Genomic DNA, 19,491 nt, shown 5'->3' with positions numbered 1-19,491 from the left:
GATTTATCAAAACCTGTGCAGAGGAAGAGTGGTGCAGTTGCCCATAGCAACCAATCAGATTGCTTCTTTCATTTTCCACAGGCCTCTAAAGAGGCCTGTGGAAAATGAAAGAAGCAATCTGATTGGTTGCTATGGGCAACTGCACCACTCTTCGGGGGAGATTTATCAAAACCTGTGCAAAGGAAAAGTTGCCCAGTTGCCCATAGCAACCAATCAGATCGCTTCTTTCATTTTGCAGAGGCCTTGTTGAAAATGAAAGAAGCAATCTGATTGGTTGCTATGGGCAACTCAGCAACTTTTCCTCTGGACGGGTTTTGATAAATCTCCCCCTTCCTCTGCACAGGTTTTGATAAATCTCCCCCAATAAGTTTAGGGGTATAAACACTATGGGGGAGATTTCTCAAAACTGCTGAGTTGCCCATAACAACCAATCAGATCTCCTCTTTCATTTTTAAAAAGGCCCTTGTAAAATGAAAGAAGCGATCTGATTGGTTGCGATGGGCAGCTGGACAACTTTTTCCTCTGCACAGGTTTTGATAAATCTTCCCTATTGTCCCCGATCTTTCCCAGCATTCCATGTGGCCATAGACAATATGTCATAGGTCACATGGTCTACAGGGGGCGTGGCTATGCTGCAGTGGGTGGGTGCATAGCAGGGTGGAAGGGATGTGCTGAAGTAATGCTACCCACCCACCGCAACACAGCCACACCCCCTGGAGACCATGTGACTTATGACATATTGTCTCTGGCTGCATGGAATGCTGGGAAAGGTCAGAGACAACAGTAAAATAAAAAGACTTCACTTCTGGGGGTGGGTCCTGTGGGGCACAGAGGTAATAGAAGCAGATTACACTGTATTATAACTTGTTACAAAGAAACTCTGACAGATTTAAGAGACATTTCATTGCTTTATTAGACATTTTTATCCAACAAACAACAACAACAAAAACTATTAAAGTTGAGCACCATTTCTCAATGAATCATTTATTTTACAGGTTTATTGTGTTCAGTATAATACTTTGCATGTATAAAAGTGCTGGTGAAAGTTTATTTTCTGATCAGTGCCAGGAATTCTTCTCTGGTCTTGGGGTCATCCCTGAAGATCCCGTGCATAGTACTAGTGACCGTCCTGCTGTTCATCTTCTGTACGCCGCGCATCACCATACACATGTGCCTATATGGGCAGGAGCAAAAACAAGACCTTATATAGGGCAGTGGCCCTCCAGATGTTGCACAACTACAACTCCCAGCATGCCCTGACAGACGTTTGCAATATTTCTCTAGAAAAATGCCCTTTGTATAAGAAAACACATTGGCCCTGATTTATCAATCTGTCTGAGACAGAAACTGGAGTGATTTTTCCAAGCAACCAATCACAGCTCATGTTTTATATTTTAGGGAGCTCTGGTAAAATGAAAGTTGGTTAGTGATTGGTTGCTTGGGAAAATCACTCTAGTTTCTGTTTCAGACAGATTGATAAATCAGGGCCATTGTGTATGTTAAGTGAAGTGACCCCCCCCCCCTCCCCCCTTATAATGTGTTCATCTGGGTGATCTCCAGCACTAGCAGCATAATTAATGACCAGGTGCAGTGATCAAATGGCACACCCTCAGCCACAGGATTTATGAGAGATGTAGGGTGCATTACAGAACACACATCATTGTAAACCAAAATGGTGCCTATCCCATACATGCCACATGAGCAAAAAGAGGTAAGTAAAGGGCATATACAAAAAGCTGTATATTATTTTCTGACAAGAACCTATGCTGTACTATATAAGCAAAAATAAAAATGACGGCATGCTTCTTTAATATCTAGGTACAAAATATAAAATAAATACAAATACTTACGAAGCTTCCATAACAACTGCTACTCCCATAGGCTGTAAGGCTTCATTGATTGCAAGGGCAATTTGCTTTGTGAGACGTTCCTGAACTGTAAAATACACAACTTTATCATCACTGCAGACTGATCAACGTTCTTAAAGGGGTACTCCGGTAGAAACCACATGGTTTCAAATCAATGTTTTTAAAATTCTTAATCCTTCCAGTACTTATCAGCTGCTCTATGCTTAAGAGGAAGTTGTGTAGTTCTTTCAAGTCTGACCACAGTGCTCTCTGCTGCCACCTCTGTTCATGTCAGGAACTGTCCGGATCATGAGCAAATCCCCACAGCAAACCTCTCCTGATCTGGAAAGTTCTTTACAATGTGCACTGTGGTCAAACTGGAAAGAAATACACAACTTCTTCTGGCCCATACAACAGCTGATAAGTACTGGAAGGATTAGGATTTGTATATAGAAGTCATTTACAAACCTGTATACCTCTTTGATTTGAAAACATTTTGTTTTTCACCGGAGTTCCCCTTTAAAGGGTTTTCTCACCAATTTTGAGGATGAGACACTCCTGTACAATTGGTAGTATGTGTTTAGAATAAAGGGGTGCAGGATTACATAAACCTGGCTGCTTGTTTGCCGAATTAGTACCACATAAGTCCATGGGTCGTGTCTGTCAGTGCAACTCAATTCTATAGAAGTGAATTAGTGATAAGCTGCAATGCCAGTCACAAGCTGTGGACATGAGTAGCAGTGTTTTTGGAACAAAACAAGTATCAAGATCAGGAGACTTATTTGCTACCAGTCCTATGCAAGTCTATGGGACTTCCAGCAAATCCATCTCGCGGTAGTCTCGAGCTGAGAAGTTATAGTTAAAGGGGTACTCCGGTGGAAAACTTTTATTTATTTATTTGAAATCAACTGGTGCCAGAAAGTTAAACAGATATATAAATTACTTCTATTAAAAAATCTTTATCCTTCCAGCACTTATTAGCTGCTGAATACTACAGAGGAAATTCTTTTCTTTTTGGAACACAGATATTTCTGCTGACATCACGACCACAGTGCTCTCTGCTGACATCTCTGTCCATTTTAAGAACTGTCCAGAGTGGGAGAAAATCCCCATAGAAAACATATGCTGCTCTGGACGGTTCCTAAAATGGACAGAGATGTCAGCAGAGAGCACTGTGTTCCAAAAAGAAAATAATTTCCTCTGTAGTATTCAGCAGCAAATAAGTACTGGAAGGATTAAGATTTCTTTAATAGAAGTAATTTACAAATATGTTTAACTCTCTGGCACCAGTTGATGTTAGTGGAAAACATTGCCTTAAAGGGTAGTCCAGTGGTGAAAAACGTATCCCCTATCCTAAGGACAGGGGATAAGTTTGAGATCGCGGGGGGTCCGACCGCTGGGGCCCCCTGCGATCTCTTTGTACGGGGCCCTCGGCTCTCCGCCCAGATAGCGGGTGTCGACCCCCGCACGAGGCGGCGGCCGACACGCCCTTTCAATACATATCAATGGCAGAGCCGGAGATTGGCGAAGGCAGCGCTTCGGCTCTGTCATAGAGTTGTATTGAGGGGGCGTGTCGGCCGCCGCTTCGAGCAGAGGTCGACACGCCCCCTTCCCGTGGGCTGTCGGGGCTCCGTACAGGAGATCGCAGGGGGCCTCAGCGGTCGGACCCCCCGCGATCTGCAACTTAGCCCCTATCCTTAGGATAGGTGATAAGTTGCTCACCACTGAGTGACCACTGGACTACTCCTTTAACTATCCAATGGTGTCTGCAGCTCTTAGTAGCAAATACAGCTGACAGATTCCCTTTAATGCCTGAGTAATTTTGTTAATGCAGTATGATTCTGATCCTGAGTCGTAGCCTGCATTATACTCCTGAGCTGCATTCACTATACTGCAAGCTTCACAGCTAAAATCTCCCAGTATTCCTTGCTGGTTTAAAAGTCTCCCGGCATTTGAGCAGCTCACCTAAGGCTGGGTTTACACCACGTTTTTGCAATACAATTATCTTATCAGGTTTTGGATGAAAAACGGATTCCTCAAAACCAGACTAAACTGTATCAAAACGTGTGCACAAGTTTTAATCCGTATATGGTTAAAAAAGCGTATACAGTTTGAAAAATGATGTCTGGTTGCATACATTTTTTAAGAAAAAAAGGTATACGTTTTAACTTTTCACTCTATTGTGAATAAAGTTTCACTTGTTTGATTGAAATTCCAAGAAAAAAAACCAGTGCAAAGTCAAAAACCGTATGGAACCGTACGCACATACAGTTCTGTACAGTTCCCATTGACTCCCATGTTTGAATTTAAAAAAAAGAAACGTATACGGTTTCCATATGATTTTTCACCCGGACCAAAAACCATGGAGGGCTACGGTTTTGGGTACGGGAAAAAACCGGACATAACCGTACAAGATGCAAAACGGACACAACCTGATGCATCTTTTGGCATACGGTTTTCAATGGAGAATCAATGCATACGGTTTTCAATACAGTTCCATACGGTTTTCAATACAGTTCCATACGGTTTTCAAATTTAAACGTATATGGGAACTGTACTGCAAAAACGTGGTGTGAACCCAACCTAACTGTGAGAGTCTATTTCGGAAGCAAGCTGATGGATTTCTGCAAATTCTATACAGCTAGATGGAACAGTGCCAAAAATGTCTGAAGCAAAATCGAACACATGGGAATCCACCTGTAAGAATGTGTCTGACATCAAGCTTGGGGACTGTTCCCATTTACAACCTTGGTTGTCCGGGCATGCTGGGAGTTTTAGTTTTGCAACAGCTGCAGCCACATTGGCTGGGAGTATAGTACAGACTCATACAGGATATGTATTAGGGATAAACCGATTATCGGCCGATATTCACGATTATCGGTATCGGCAATTACCTTGCCAATAATGCCCACACCCCACCCGTCCCCACCCCTGGCCAGAGACGTCCGCAGCCGCCGCTGCCCCATTGTCTCCCCCCATCCCCGGTTTTATAATTACCTGTTCCCGGGATCCGCGCTACTTCTTGCTCCTGGAGATGGGGGGTGACAATGGGGCAGCGGCGGTGGTTGGACTCAGGACCGGCAGGGGGAGAGAAGCGGGTGGCGGTCTCTGGCCCCGCAATAGCCTCTGCAGTTCATTGATTTAAAGCGCCCGCTTTAAATCCTTGATCTGCAGCGGCTTCTGCGGGGCCGGGGGGGGGGGGGGGGGGAAGAAATAGCAGATAACTTATACGGATATTGCGGTATAAATTATCGGCCTCAAAGTTCACAGATTATCCGGATATGCCCTAAAAAATTTATATCGGTCGATCCCTAATATGTATTGTAGTATTTTTTATTAATACTGTATATAGTCAACGGTGGACAAACCCTTTAATTCTATACTGTATATATTTTGGGTTAAATCCAAAGATAGTAAAACACCTCTAAATCAGTAGGACTTTACCTTGTAGTCTTCGGCTAAAGATTTCAACAATTCTGAAAGAAATAGAAAAAAACTAAAGATTAATTATATGTCTGATTATTTAATGGGGGTGAGCAAAAATACAGGAACTGCGGCCAAAACACAAACTAATGCGTTGGCCTTTGATTGTTTTCGGGTATGTTCACTTGGTGTAATTTGCGTGGAATGTACGCACGAAAAACATGTGCGGACATGCCTCACGTTTTTAAGAATCCAGCAGGTGCAAGGACCGCTTGGAAATGCACCATCTGATAGACGCAGTGCATTTCCGAGCTACATCCGCAAAAAGAAATTCCACTGTGTGAACAGTGCAGCAGAATCCCATTGAAATGAATGGGACTCTGCTGCAGCGGAATGTCTGTGCCGAATATTCCTGCAGACATTCTGCTGTATGAGCGTACCCTTACATTCCAAAATGAGTCCAGGATGAGGTTTCATAGGATTGTATCCATCTTTTCTGGGCAGCACTGATTTGCAGACTAAACCAATGGCTTTGGATCCTTTAGTTTTGGCTGCAATTAAAGGGAAATTGACAGCTGGATCACCCGTAGTAACCTGATATACAGGGGGTTAGTGTGGGTTATCCTAAATAAAATGCTGTTTTCCTTACTCAAATCCATTCTGCCATTCCCAAGATAAATGGCTATCAAGTAATATTCAAATTATCTCTTAAAGGCGTTGTGCAGCGAAAAGTAACTGATCCCCTATCCACAGTGTCTGATCGAGGGGGTCCGACTGCTGGGACCCCCCCCCCGCAATGATCTGAACGGGCCCTGGCTTTCTGAGAGGAACGCGCGCTGCAAGTGGGTATACATTAAAAGAGAGCGACACGTTTCACACAACCTCCACCATACTTCCTCCTGCTTCCTTATTACATAATAAATTTTGCGCAGCAACAGGGAAAACCACACACTGGCACAGCAGGTTTCACACTGCACAAAAATAAATGCCCCCCATTATCTCTATACTTTATGTTAACCTCGATCTCATTGCCCAATTTAAAGGGGCCTACCCTGCACAGACATATACACCCACTGGTGAGAACAGGCGCGTCTCTGACGACGATCCTATCACCCTTACCTCGCCAGTTTGCTCAGCCCAACAACTTTTCTGTCCGGTAAATAGCCAATGTGCACCTAGAAATACAAGAAAAATATTGGTGGCTCTTGCTTTTCTGTACCATGTTTTAACATTTGTTTAAATTCAATAAAAACTCATTTTAAAACAAAACAGAAATACAAGAAAAAAAATATTTACTATCCATTATAATCCCTCTACATTTTATTATAATCATTGTGATAATAGTGAGCATAAAAATCTGCGGTTAGATGTAAGGCTGGGTTCACATATGTCCGGCATCAGGCATAGGTGAACTCGGCTTAGATCTCGACACAACTGATGGCACAACTGATGACAATGTGTATCAGTTGTCATCAGTTGTGTAGCATCCGGCGTCCATTGTTTCAAGCAAGCTCCATTCCCCTGTCCGGTGCTGTCCGGCGTGTCCAACCATCCAGCGTCAAAATTGAGATGCTGGATGATTGTGAACTGTCCCATTCAAATGAATGGGATCAGTTCTAGTATCAGTTTCCCTCCGGAGGGAAACCATGCCGTACAACTGATATATGTGAAGGGGGCCTTTTGGATAGGTAATATCACTACTCAGTGACATTGTATTGCACATCACCTGTTGGCTCCTGTCTTGGCCAGAGCTCAAAAATAGCAGTAAAAAGTTTTACTAGTTTTAAAAATACAAAAAAAAAAATCTAATTTGAACACACAAATTAGATTTACTTAGATTGATACATTCTATCTATATTTTATTGGGGTCCCTTTAAAGGGGTGCTCCGGTGGAAAACATTATTTTTTATTTTATTTTTTTTAAATCAACTGGTGCCAGAAAGTTAAACAAATTTGTAAATTACTTCTATTTAAAAATCTTAATCCTTCCAGTACTTATCAGCTGCTGTATGCTCCGAAGGAAGTTCTATTCTTTTTGAATTTCTTTTGTCTGACCACAGTGCTCTCTGCTGACACCTCTGTCCACGTCAGGAACTGTACAGAGCAGGAACAAATACCCATAGCAAACCTATCCTGCTCCGAACAGTTCCTGACATAGACAGAGGTGTCAGCAGAGAGCACTGTGGTCAGACTGAAAAGAAATTCAAAAAGAAAAGAACTACCTCTGGAGCATACAGCAGCTGATAAGTACTGGAAGGATTAAGATTTTAAATAGAAGTAATTTACAAATCTGTTTAACTTTCTGGCAACAGTTGAGTACCCCTTTAAAGGAGTTGTACAATAAAAACTACAACTCCAGGCCAGCCTGGAGTTGTAGTTTTGCAACAGCAGGAGACACCCTGGCACCAGTTGATTTTGAAAAACAATTGAGTACCCCTTTAAATACTAGTAAGCTGAATAGTAGCTACCAATGTGGTTGTCAGACCACAAAAAAAAGTGTATTATGTAAACCAGTGGTCTCAAACTGTGGCCCTCCAGAAGTTGCAAAACGTCAACTTCCAGCATGCGCAGCAGATCACTGATGTAGACCCTATTAGCATTTCTTATAAATGCTCTAATCTTCTATGTACTGATCATGACTTTGGTACATACCTTGCCAAAAAAGGGGACCAGGTGATGTTCACAGAGAGAAAAAACATCAATGTCCTTTACAATGACGATTTCATCATGGTTTTCGTCAAACATGGCATTGTTCAGCACGTCTGCAACATAAAAGCAAGGGTTAATATCACAACATTTATGTCCAAATGTTCATTCCTTAGTTTTATTTTTATTCCAAATGAAATAGAAATTGTACATGATCAAGTTTTCACCTTGAGCCCCTCTGCTGTAGAAGCAGATGGGAAAGAAGCACAAGTGCCATAGGCTATGTTCACACTGTGGAATGTCCACCTGTAAAAATGTATGGACTGACAGCAGAACATGCCGGCACTAGGACCGCTCAGAAATGCGCTGTCTCCATATACGGCAACACATTTCTGCGGAAAGAATTAACATGCTAGTTCTTTCTTCAGAGGTCAGAATGGGAATATCTGTGGCACATGTTCCCACTGCGGAAATTCCACCAAGTGCACTGTGCTAAAGTGGAATTTCCGAGCGGAATCCCATGGAAAAAAAAATTCTGCCTTGTGAATATACTCTGCTGGAAATATATATATTTTTTTTTAAATCAACTGGTGCCAGAAAGTTAAACAGATTTGTAAATTATTTCTATTTAAAAATCCTTTCAGTACTTACCAGCTGCTGTATGCTCCACAGGAAGTTCTTTTCTTTTTGAATTTCCTTTTCTGTCTGACCACAGTGCTCTCTGCTGACACCTCTATCCATGTCAGGAACTGTTCAGAGTAGCAGAGGTTTGCTATGGGGATTCGCTTCTACCCTGGATAGTTCCTAACATGGACAAAGGTGTCAGCAGAGAGCACTGTGGTCAGACTGAAATGGAAATTCAAAAAAGAAAAGAACTTCCTGTGGAGCATACAGCAGTGGATAAGTACTGGAAGGATTAAGATTTTTAACTAGAAGTACTTTAAAAATCTGTTTAACCTTCTGGCACCAGTTAATTTAAAAAAAAAATGTTTTCCAGCAGGGTACCCCTTTAAAGGAATTGAAAAACAGCCGACAGCACCACCCCTGTTTTCAGGTTGTGTGTGGTATTGCTGCTTAGTTCCATTGTAGTGAATAGAGCCAAGTTGTAATACCGCACACACCCTGAGGACAGGTGTAGTGCTGCTTTTGGAAGGAATAATCTGTTTGTCTACGCCCGTATAACCCCCATCCTATTTCAGTTATGGTGGGTGACTGTAGTAAGTCTCCTAGTCACATTTAGACCAGGCATAGGCAACCTTCAGCACCGCAGATGTTTTGGACTGCATCTCCTATGATGCTTCTACAACAAAAATGCTGCCAAAGCATCATGGGAGATGTAGTCCAAAATATCTGCAGTGCTAGGGTTGCCTATGCCTGATTTAGGCTCTTGCAAAAGTTATCCACATTATAAGCCAAGATGACCAATAGGAAAATAAAGCTTTCTCCTTCAAAGGAAACGAATGTTTAAAAGCGGACATTTGTTTTAAAGGGGTACTCCGGTAAATCAACTGGCGCTTCTATTTATAAATCTAAATCATTCCAGTACTTTTCAGCTGCTGTATGATCTTCAGGAAGTTGTGTAGTTCTTTCCAGTTTGACCACAGTGCCCTCTGCTGCCAAATAACTTTTTGCTGCTGTATAACTTTCCGGCAGCAGTTCAAGGTGATTTTTCTTTAATTCTTACATAGATCTGGCAAATTAGTTATTCAATAACATACTTTGTTTATCAATTCTCCGAAAGTTTCCAGTGCTTGCAGTCACTAAATGCAGCAGTGACCGATCACTTTCAGTCCTTACAGCATGGCCCTTCCTCAGCCCTTTCTCAGATCCCTGAGGAAGGTCCATGCTGTAAGTACCGAAATGTGCAGAATCCAACAAATTATAAACATCAATTAGAATAAAATATAACTTTTAATTGAGATATATTTAAATTAAAATATGTACACAATTAGTCAAAATGAGCACAAACAGGGGGAAAGACAGGGGAGTAAAGGTAACAGGTGATACCCTAATTTAATTCCCTACCTAGAAAAAATCTCCTAACAGCTAAGTTACTAGTGGTATCTGCAATATCTATTGGCTTATGAGATGGTGACTGGAGTCCCTGGAACCTACGAGGGTCCATGTGATCCCAGATCCCCTGTAGTCAGGTCCTGACTGCTTTTCTGCTGCACTTTTTTGATTTCCCCATCCCCTGTGAGTAGGGTTCAAATCCTGAAGGAACGCATGGGAACTGAGTTCCTGCACTTTTTCCATAGAAGGAACATCGTTCCCATTAGCAGTACCAGCCCCTGAGTGGAAATCTTTTTTTCCAGGACTTGACCCCGGCCTGTGAGGGGGCCAACGGATACCAACGGGAGGAGTGAATATGGTTTATCTACCATACCTACAGTTAAGTTGTACCTATCCACATGCCCAACTCTTAGGGTATGTTCACACTGCGGAACTGTAGCTTAATCTCCGCTTGCGGAATTCAACGAGCGGAGATTCAGCCTGGCAGCCGGCGGTGGCGGTAGGACCGCGCGGCACTGCACCGTCACCATTGATAGCTATGCAGTGCTAGCGGACTTCTGCGCAAACAATGAACATGTTCTTTCTTTGTGCGGAACAATTTCAGTGGCGGAATTGTTCGTCGCTGAAATTCCGCAGTGTGAACGGGTCTTGCGGAAGACCCATTCACACAGATGCTAACGTTCACTGTGCGGAATTTTACTTGCAGAATTCCACGGGTATTCCGCAGTGTGAACATACCCTTAGTAGGTTAGTACACTCCTAGGGGTTTTCTTTATCAAACTGAGCCCTACAATATTGCAACGGGGAATGCCCCTTTGTTTTTGTTATTGAACTCACTGAATGGGAACTTATGGATAAAAATCGGTCTTGGTCATGTGAGGACCACATAATGGCGGGGCTCATTGCGGTACAATAAACAAAGCAGTATCCTGTATTGAGCTGTGCCCCTGCGATCTTCACAAGACCAGAACAGATGTTCAATCCCAGTATAGACTGATGGTTCCCATTCAGTGACTGGAAAATTGTGAGCAACTGAACTACAAAGCATTATGGAAAATAAATTACTAAAAACTGGAATACACTATTTGCATTCCTGTCGTTTTTTATGGATAATAGATAGAAAATGAAGATCATTCTTCTAAAATGGAGGCTACATTATGTATTACATCCTGTGTGACCATCCCTTTTTGGCACAGAGACAATATGCAATGCTTACGTAAAGTAGTCTGCTAACCAATTAGAATGCTTATACAATGTGCTACGCCCTACTGAAGGATATATCTTGTGTGTACACAATACAATAAAACAGAGAACTGCTTTGACCCAATGAGAGAGTCAGCGTGTGTTTTCTCCGTGCACGTATTTATCTAATTTGGAGCAGGACATCATCCTAGAGCGGTCACTTGGAACGCATCCAAAACAATGGGAGTTGCAATGCTCCATAGTAATACCCCTGATGTCTATTGGTCTCAAGGAATTAGGTCACAGCATTCAGATGGCAGATTCCAATAAAATTCAAAAAGCTGTTGTCTTTATTTGTTACCCAAAGGGCAACACACTTTGGGTAACAAATAAAGACAACAGCTTTTTGCATTTCTTTGGAGTCTGCCATCTGAATGCTGTGGCCTAATTCCCTGGGACTGTTTGTACACCGGATTGGCTGTCCGGAGGTTTACCTGGGACCTGTTGCTGTCTTCCATTTTTTCTTCCTGATGTCTATTGGCTATAAGAATGTGTCGGCAGATGAGAACCATTTGGCCCATCTAGTCTTCCCAATAATCTGAAACCTATCAATAGTCCCTAGCCCTATCTTATATAAAGGATAGCCTTATGTCTATCCCTATCTTATATGAAGGATAACCTTATGCTTATCCCATGCATGCTTAAAGGGGTACTCCAGTGAATTTTTTTTATTTTTTTATATTTTTTTTTTATAAATCAACTGGTGCCAGAAAGTTAAACAGATTTGTAAATTACTTCTATGAAAAAATCTTAATCCTTCCAGTACTAATTAGCTGCTGAATACTGCAGAGGAAATTATTTTCTTTTTGGAACACAAAGGGGGAAATTTATCAAAACCTGTGTAGAGGAAAAGTTGCCCATAGCAACTAATCAGATCGCTTCTTTCATTTTTCAGAGGCCTTGTTAAAAATGAAAGAAGCAAGCTGATTGGTTGCTATGGGCAACTCAGCAACTTTTCCTCTGGACAGGTTTTCATAAATCTCCCCCAGAGTTCTCTGCTGACATCTCGAGCACAGTGCTCTCTGCTGACATCTCTGTCCATTTTAGGAACTGTCCAGAGCAGCATATGTTTGCTATGGGGATATTCTCCTACTCTGGACAGTTCTTAAAATGGACAGAGATGTCAGCAGAGAGCTCTGTGCTCCAAAAAGAAAATAATTTCCTCTCTAGTATTCAGCAGTTAATAAGTATTGGAAGGATTAAGATTTTTTCATAGAAGTAATTTACAAATCTGTTTAACTTTCTGGCACCAGTTGATTAAAAAAAAAAAAAATAAATAAATAAAAGTTTTCCACCAGAGTACCCCTTTACACTCCTTCACTGTATTTGCAGCGACCACTTCTCCAGCATGCCCTAGTAATAAGAACATGAACTCACCATGAATTGTCTCCTGATATCCCTTAGTGAAGTACTGCATGGCTTTGGCAGCTCGGAGAGGGGTCTTCAGCAAGCCTTCCCTTTCAGGATCCTCCCCCAGTTCTTTTAGGATGGTGGTGTAGGCAACTTCTATGGCAGACAGCTTATCCTCTTCATGGTGGTCCTCGTCACACTGCTTCACCAAGGTCTTTTTCCCCTCTATGGTTCCATTGTAATTGGTGATGTAGTTGCAGTTGACTTCTCCATTGGAGTGGTTGTTCATGGTGGATGTTCTTGCTCAGACACCTCAGTCAATGTTCAGACTCATTCAGAAAGTTCTCTGTATTTATACATCAGCAGAGCACCAAGGCCAATCTCTGCTCAGGATCAATGACGTTGAAGCTGTCAAAAGTTACACTGGAGTATTATTTTCCAGTAGCAATGGCCTCTTTTCCCTTAGGCTAAATTGCAGATGACTGATGCACATGAATTAGAAGCAGGGGGGTGTATGATAAACAGGTTAGCTATGCTGCTCCTCAGGTTATCCGGCCAGACGCCCCTCCATGCTTTTACAGATTCAGTAATTACCATGTGAATTGTGTTCACACAGCAGGGAGCGGAACATGGGCAAGCACTAATCCCCATCAGATATTCTGAATGTAGGCAAGAGTCTCATGTTTTTTGTTTTTTTTGATAGATTCAATGCAAAGTCTACGTTTATACCACCTATTAGTTGGCTTATTTTACACCCAAATTTTTATGATATAAAAGAAGGGGGTCTCAAGCTGACCAAATATGGCTGTTAGTACCAAGTAAGCTGAATGCACATTTAAGATATGTAAATTTATTTTTATGATGCTTTTCACTTTATTGAACTGGGGCAGGTATGCTGGTTCCTAATGGTTCCTCATTACACACAATTATTTTCACTTTTGATCAGTCATTTTACTTACAGGTTAGTGGAGTTTCATAGGAGGCTAGACATTCCCCATCACTGTATTTTTCTGTTTAGGTGTGTATTCACACACTAGGATGTTCTGAGCAGTTTTCTATTCTCCCTGGCTAGGGAATAGTTAATGCTCTGAACCATTGGGAACTCAGGTGGGGTTATTTAAACCAGAGTTCTCCTGCATTCTTTGCTGGTGGTTTGTGCAATACACTTCCATGTCTGCTTGAGCATGTACCTTGTATTTATCTTGTGATATTATCTTAGCTTTAGCCATGTTTTTATAATCCTGTGTTTGATAGATTTTAGTCTGCTTGGTTTTATGTACATGTGTCGGTTTTTAGCATTATGTATGTCCATTCTGCTTAGTCTGTATTCACACTGAGTCTTGCTTGTTACCTGTGCTCTGTATGTATTAATTCCTGGAGTCAATTCTCGGTTTTCAGTCTAGTGTAAATGGCCCTAAATGTTGGCACCCCTGAAATTTTTCAAGAAAATTAAGTATTTCTCACAGAAAATGATTGCAGCAACACATGTTTTGCTATACACATGTTTATTCCCTTTGTGTGTATTGAAACTAAACCAAAAAAGGTAGGAAAAAAGCAAATTGGACATAATGTCACACCAAACTCCAAAAAGGGGATGGACAAAATGATTGTCACCCTTTCAAAATTGTGGAAAAATAAGATTGTTTAAAGCATGTGATGCTCCTTTAAACTCACCTGGGGCAAGTAACAGGTGTGGGCAAATTAAAAAATCACACCTGAAAACAGATAAAAAGGAGAGAAGTTCACTTAGTCTTTGCATTGTGTGTCTGTGTGTGCCACACTAAGCATGGACAACAGAAAGAGGAGAGGAAAACTGTCTGAGGACTTGAGAACCAAAATTGTGGAAAAATATCTACAATCTCAAGGTTACAAGTCCATCTCCAGAGATCTAGATTTGCCTTTGTCCACAGTGCGCAACATTATCAAGAAGTTTGCAACCCATGGCACTGTAGCTAATCTCCCTGGGCATGGACGGAAGAGAAACATTGAAGAAAGATGTCAACGCAGGATAGTCCGGATGGTGGATAAGCAGCCCCAAACAAGTTCCAAAGATATCCAAGCTGTCTTGCAGGCTCAGGGAGCATCAGTGTCAACGCAAACTAGCCGTCAACATTTTAATGAAATGAAATGCTATGGCAGGAGACCCAAGAGGACACCACTGCTGACAAAGAGACATAAAAAAGCAAGACTACATTTTTCCAAAATGAGCTTGAGTAAGCCAAAATCCTTCTGGGAACAGATGTGGACAGATGAGACAAAGATAGAGCTTTTTGGTAAAGCACATCATTCTACTGTTTACTGAAAACAGAATGAGGCCTACAAAGAAAAAGAACACAATGCCTACAGTGAAATATGGCGGAGGTTCAATTATGTTTTGGGGTTGTTTTGCTGTCTCTGGCACTTGGTGCCTTAAATGTGTGCAAGGCATCATGAAATTTGAGGATTACGAACAGATTTTAGGTCGCACTGTACAGCCCAGTGTCAGAAAGCTGAGTTTGCATCCGAGATCTTGGGTCTTCCAGCAGGACAATTACCCCAAACATATGTCATAAAGCACTCAGAAATGGATGGCAATAAAGCGCTGGAGAGTTCTGAAGTGGCAGCAATGAGTCTAGATCTAAATCCCATTGAACCCCTGTGGAGAGATCTTAAAATTGCTGTTGGGAAAAGGTGACCTTCCAATAAGAGACCTGGAGCAGTTTGCAAAGAAGAGTGGTCCAACATTCTGGCTGAGAGGTGTAAGAAGCTTATTGATGGTTATAGAAAGCGACTGATTTCAGTTATTTTTTCCAAAGGATGTGCAACCAAATATTAAGTTAAGGGTGGCAATAATTTTGTCCAGCCCATTTTTGGAGTTTGGTGTGACATTATGTCCAATTTGCATTTTTTCCTCCCTTTTTCGGTTTAGTTCCAGTACACACAAGGGAGTAAACATGTGTATATCAAAACATGTGTTACTGCAATCCTTTTCTGTGAGAAATACTTCATTTTCTCCAAAAATGTCAGGGTTGCCAACATTTACGTCCATGGCTGTATTATAATTCCTGTATGGTATCTTGGGTCTATTCAGACTCATCCAGTTCCAGTCAAGAGTTTCGTGTTTGTGAGAAGGTGAAGGGCATTGTGGTTGATGGTCGGTATGTGTCACCAAGGCTCCTGGACTTGGTAAAGTAAGAGACGATAATTGTCCAGTGTTTGTGCTGCGATGCAGACTGACACTGTTGCTGTAGTATGGCTGGAAAGCCAATCCGGGACAGCTCTTACTGGGAATGGTCAAGTGTTGGGTGGGGCCATTCCCAACAATTCAGGCCGCCTTTTGTTGGCCTTAAAGGCAGGCTGTTCCACCAGCTGAGGGGGATTTGCATGTTGCAGCTCACACTGCCAGAGAGCTGAGTTTTGAGATCTTCCTTATGGAGTGTGGAAGCTGGTGAGCAGAGTGCCTGGAGGCTTGGAAAAGACTTGCTTGATGCCGCATGGCATGGACTCAGGTGTGAACAAACACCTAAGGAACGCAGGTGGACTTTTGTTACTTTTTCTTTGATCTGCAGTTAAGACTGTTTGCTGTTTGCCAAGTGTGAATAAAACACTGAACTTTGATTTGAAAAGTCCGGTTTCCGTACCTCGATACTGCAACCGCACCTGTCTGCAAGAGTGAGTCATCACGGTTTATATATCTGTTTCCTACTAGGTCAGCATCCTGATCACACGGTGGATATTTTGTCTGCTATATCTGGTTGTCTGGTAGTTTTCCTGTTCTGTTTCTGGCCTGTGACCGACTATGGTTATTATTTGTTTTTACGCCCACTGCACTTTAGCGCAGGGAGGGACCGACTCCAAGTTGTCGATCCACCATTTAGGGTGGATGGGCAAGTAGGCAAGGAGAGTGTTACTAGGGACCCACTCTCCCTGTCCACCCCCGGTCATGACATAAACTGTCAGTTGTCCTTTTTCTGCACATATACAGTGGTATGGGAGATTAGTGTTGAGCAGCATAGGCCATATTCGAATTCGCGATATTTAGCGAATATATGGACGAATATTCATCATATATTCGCTAAATTCGCAATATTCACATTATATTTTCGCATATACGAAAATGAGCATAAATGAAAATTTGCATGTGCGAAAATTACCATATGCGAAAATTCGTACGCCAGTCTCACACAGTAGTATTAGAGCCTTCTTTATACCACACAAGCTGGAAGCAGAGAGGGATGATCACTGTGATGTGTACTGTGAAAAAAAAAACAATATTCGTAATTTCGAATATATAGTGCTATATTCGCGAATATCGCATATTCGCGAATAATATTCGCATTGCGAATATTTGCGAGCAACACTAGTGTTGACCCCCAGACGAAGGGGCAGCCGACACGCCCCCTCAAAAAAAGCGCTATGGCAGAGCCAGAGATTGCCAAAGGCAGCGCTGCTTCTGTCCCCCAAAAAATTTGAGTTCCTGGATATAAATATCTATATTCAGGATGGCTGTTTGCATACTGCCACCTATTTAAAGGAGGTGTAACAGCTATCTCGACTTTAACAGTTGCCATCTTAAATAATGGAAGAAGAACATTCCATTCGGTCAAATGAAAAGAATCCGAAGGTATTGTTCTTCCACACAAAAATGCCAGCATCAACTAGAGAACCTGGAGGATCGTTTTAAACAAAAAGGGTATCCCAAACCCCTTATACAAGGAGCATGCCAGAGAGTGGACGAATTAGAACAAAGTGCTTGCTTGAAAAATAATAAACAGGGTAATGCAGAGGGTGGTAATAATGATGAATTTGATTCTGTTTTTCTAACTAGGTATTACACTTCACACACCAATATTTTTTTTTAATTTTTATTTAAATTTTTTTGTATAGGTAATATCACCAGCTCATATTATTGTGCCATGATTACTGGCACCATATATAGTCCCCCAGTTATTCTTCTTTAGATATTTTTCCGTATCCTGTGCAGTATCTCTCCCAGAAGTCCACTTGATGGCCCACGTGGTGGTCTACACCCCGAAGTCATCAATTTTTACTCTAAGAGAGAGTGTACAGCTGTTTCTGGAAACGGTCAACAATAACCTCTGCATGGTGGAATAATAGGTCACAATGTTTATCAGGATCAGTAGAAGCATCACCCACTCGATGATTATGATGGGGATTTCACGGATCTCGTCCCAGTCTTCATCATTATAGAATAAATCCTTTAATGTTTCATATCCAAAATAGAAAATTACACAGACAAAAGTCAGGCCACAGCAGGTGCATCTACTATGGTGGATGACTTTTTTTGCTCCTGGTAATTTATACATCTGGATGGACTACCCAAGGTAGTATAAAGCTTCACATGTAATTGAAATTATCGTGCTGACAAAGTGTATCCTGGGATATTCTTTGGGGGAAAATACATGCATGACAGCTGTGGCAAAACAGGAGGCCCACACAATGGCCAGCAGGATCCTCTGGATCAGGACCTGATGACCCCTGAACTCTTCAGTATGCATAACCATATACTTATAAATAAGAAAGGTTAGTACCAAAGTGCCAATGGACGTCCCTATGAATCCAATTCTGAATAATATGCTTTCGGGAAAGAAATTTCCCAAGTCACTGTGAAGGAAAAGAAACCAATGTTATTATGGACATTTCCTCACTCCCAACCCATGAAATAAGAATCATGTGCTTGTTTATCTTACCTGATGCTCATCAGTGGCGAGGCTGCATGGCCGAGGACGACCGTCATGATGTAGCTGGTGGCAAGCCAGGCCGCACACCAAAACACCAACAGGAAGGGGACGAACCCCAAACCTTTTAGCTCCATTTCAGACAAGTAGAAGAAGAAGACGCTAATCTCACTAATCTCACTGGAACAATCTACAGACTGAAGGCTCGGGCAGCTGTCAGTGGAATGTCAGGACTCCAGCTGTCTATGACATCACATGTGACATGTCAGAATGACTGCTTGTTTCTTGGAGCTGCCATGATTTAGTATCTGCTATAGACAGAACCTGATGTTTTTACTATGGACCTTACAGACCCCAGAACCCAAGTAATTAGTGCAGGGGCTCCATTTTGATCATCTCATATTTCACATTATTTGAGTTCCAGGGCTCAGATACATTTGCACCCTCTATAGCAGTGGTCTTCAAGCTGTGAACCCCCAACCGCTGCAGAACCACAACTCCCAGCATGCCCAGACAGCAACTTCGCATAAGGAAATAGTCTAATTAAACTTTTCTTATATATAGAATCCCTGAAATCTCCAATCTGTCCTTTTATTGGTTTATGATCTGCATTACTTATTTGTAAAAAAAACAATGTTTCTGATTGTCTGCCACCCCATACTTATGGGCTATCTCTTGAAACGACTTTATTTGACCTAAAGCGTATAATTGATTTACATAAATAAGCCCCTTTTCATCCAAAAGAGTGAATCTTTAATTTTAAGGAATTTTTTAAGTGCTTTATTCGACCATAATGAAGTAAAGTCAAAACTCCATGTGATTTTAAAAATTTTTTAAGTTCCTCCCATACTTTATTATATAGATATGCATGGGTGTAGTGAATATCCCAGCTTCCAAAATCTAAAAAATATCCTTATAAAGACCCATTAGGGTATGTTCACACTACAGTGTGTGAACGGAATCTCCACTCGCTGAATTCAGCGAGCGGAGATTCAGAGTGGCAGGCGGTGGTAGAACCGGGCGGCACTGAGCCGTCACCATTGACAGCTATGCAGTGCTCGCGGACTTCCGTGCAAAGAATGAACATGTTCTTTCTTTGCGCGGAACAATTTCAGCGGCGCTGAAATTCCGCAGTGTGAACGGGTCTCGCGGAAACCCATTCACACTAATGTTAAGTTCACACCGCGGAATTCTGCCCGTGGAATTCGGCTTGCGGAATTCCGCCCGTGGAATTCCGCGGGAATTCCGTAGTTTGAACATACCCTTAGAGAGAAAAAATAGGACTACATTTT

The 19,491-nt window shown here is 41.9% G+C and overlaps 2 protein-coding genes across 2 annotated transcripts; both read right to left on the bottom strand.

Moving 5' to 3' along the window:
• Positions 1 to 272: 272 nt before the first annotated feature.
• Positions 273 to 12,814, bottom strand: LOC130360853 (GTP cyclohydrolase 1-like). Its single transcript, XM_056563406.1, has 6 exons — positions 12,549 to 12,814; positions 7,923 to 8,032; positions 6,390 to 6,445; positions 5,292 to 5,323; positions 1,851 to 1,935; positions 273 to 1,174 (listed from the first exon to the last, which is right to left on the bottom strand). The coding sequence occupies exons 1-6, from the start codon at positions 12,808 to 12,810 to the stop codon at positions 1,048 to 1,050; spliced, it is 672 nt and encodes a 223-aa protein (XP_056419381.1). The 5' UTR covers positions 12,811 to 12,814; the 3' UTR covers positions 273 to 1,047.
• Positions 12,815 to 17,396: 4,582 nt separating this feature from the next.
• LOC130360854 (DNA damage-regulated autophagy modulator protein 1-like) lies at positions 17,397 to 18,842 on the bottom strand. The gene is made up of 2 exons (XM_056563407.1): positions 18,212 to 18,842; positions 17,397 to 18,125 (listed from the first exon to the last, which is right to left on the bottom strand). The coding sequence occupies exons 1-2, from the start codon at positions 18,334 to 18,336 to the stop codon at positions 17,837 to 17,839; spliced, it is 414 nt and encodes a 137-aa protein (XP_056419382.1). The 5' UTR covers positions 18,337 to 18,842; the 3' UTR covers positions 17,397 to 17,836.
• Positions 18,843 to 19,491: the final 649 nt, after the last annotated feature.

The sequence above is a fragment of the Hyla sarda genome, chromosome 3 (genome assembly GCF_029499605.1).
Source record: "Hyla sarda isolate aHylSar1 chromosome 3, aHylSar1.hap1, whole genome shotgun sequence".
NCBI classification, from domain to species: domain Eukaryota; kingdom Metazoa; phylum Chordata; class Amphibia; order Anura; family Hylidae; genus Hyla; species Hyla sarda.
Note: the sequence above shows the minus strand (reverse complement) of the source record. Positions and strands in the feature narration are given on the sequence as shown.

Bases quoted from the DNA above. Each gene is read 5' to 3' on its own strand.
- LOC130360853 (XM_056563406.1), bottom strand. From the start codon at position 12,810: ATGAACAACCACTCCAATGGAGAAGTCAACTGCAACTACATCACCAAT. The intron at 8,033-12,548 runs GTGAGTTCATGT...TTTATGTTGCAG, and splicing joins ATATCAGGAGACAATTCATG to ACGTGCTGAACAATGCCATG. The intron at 1,175-1,850 runs GTAAGTATTTGT...CTGCCCATATAG, and splicing joins GCAGTTGTTATGGAAGCTTC to GCACATGTGTATGGTGATGC.
- LOC130360854 (XM_056563407.1), bottom strand. From the start codon at position 18,336: ATGGAGCTAAAAGGTTTGGGGTTCGTCCCCTTCCTGTTGGTGTTTTGG. The intron at 18,126-18,211 runs GTAAGATAAACA...TTTCCTTCACAG, and splicing joins TCGCCACTGATGAGCATCAG to TGACTTGGGAAATTTCTTTC.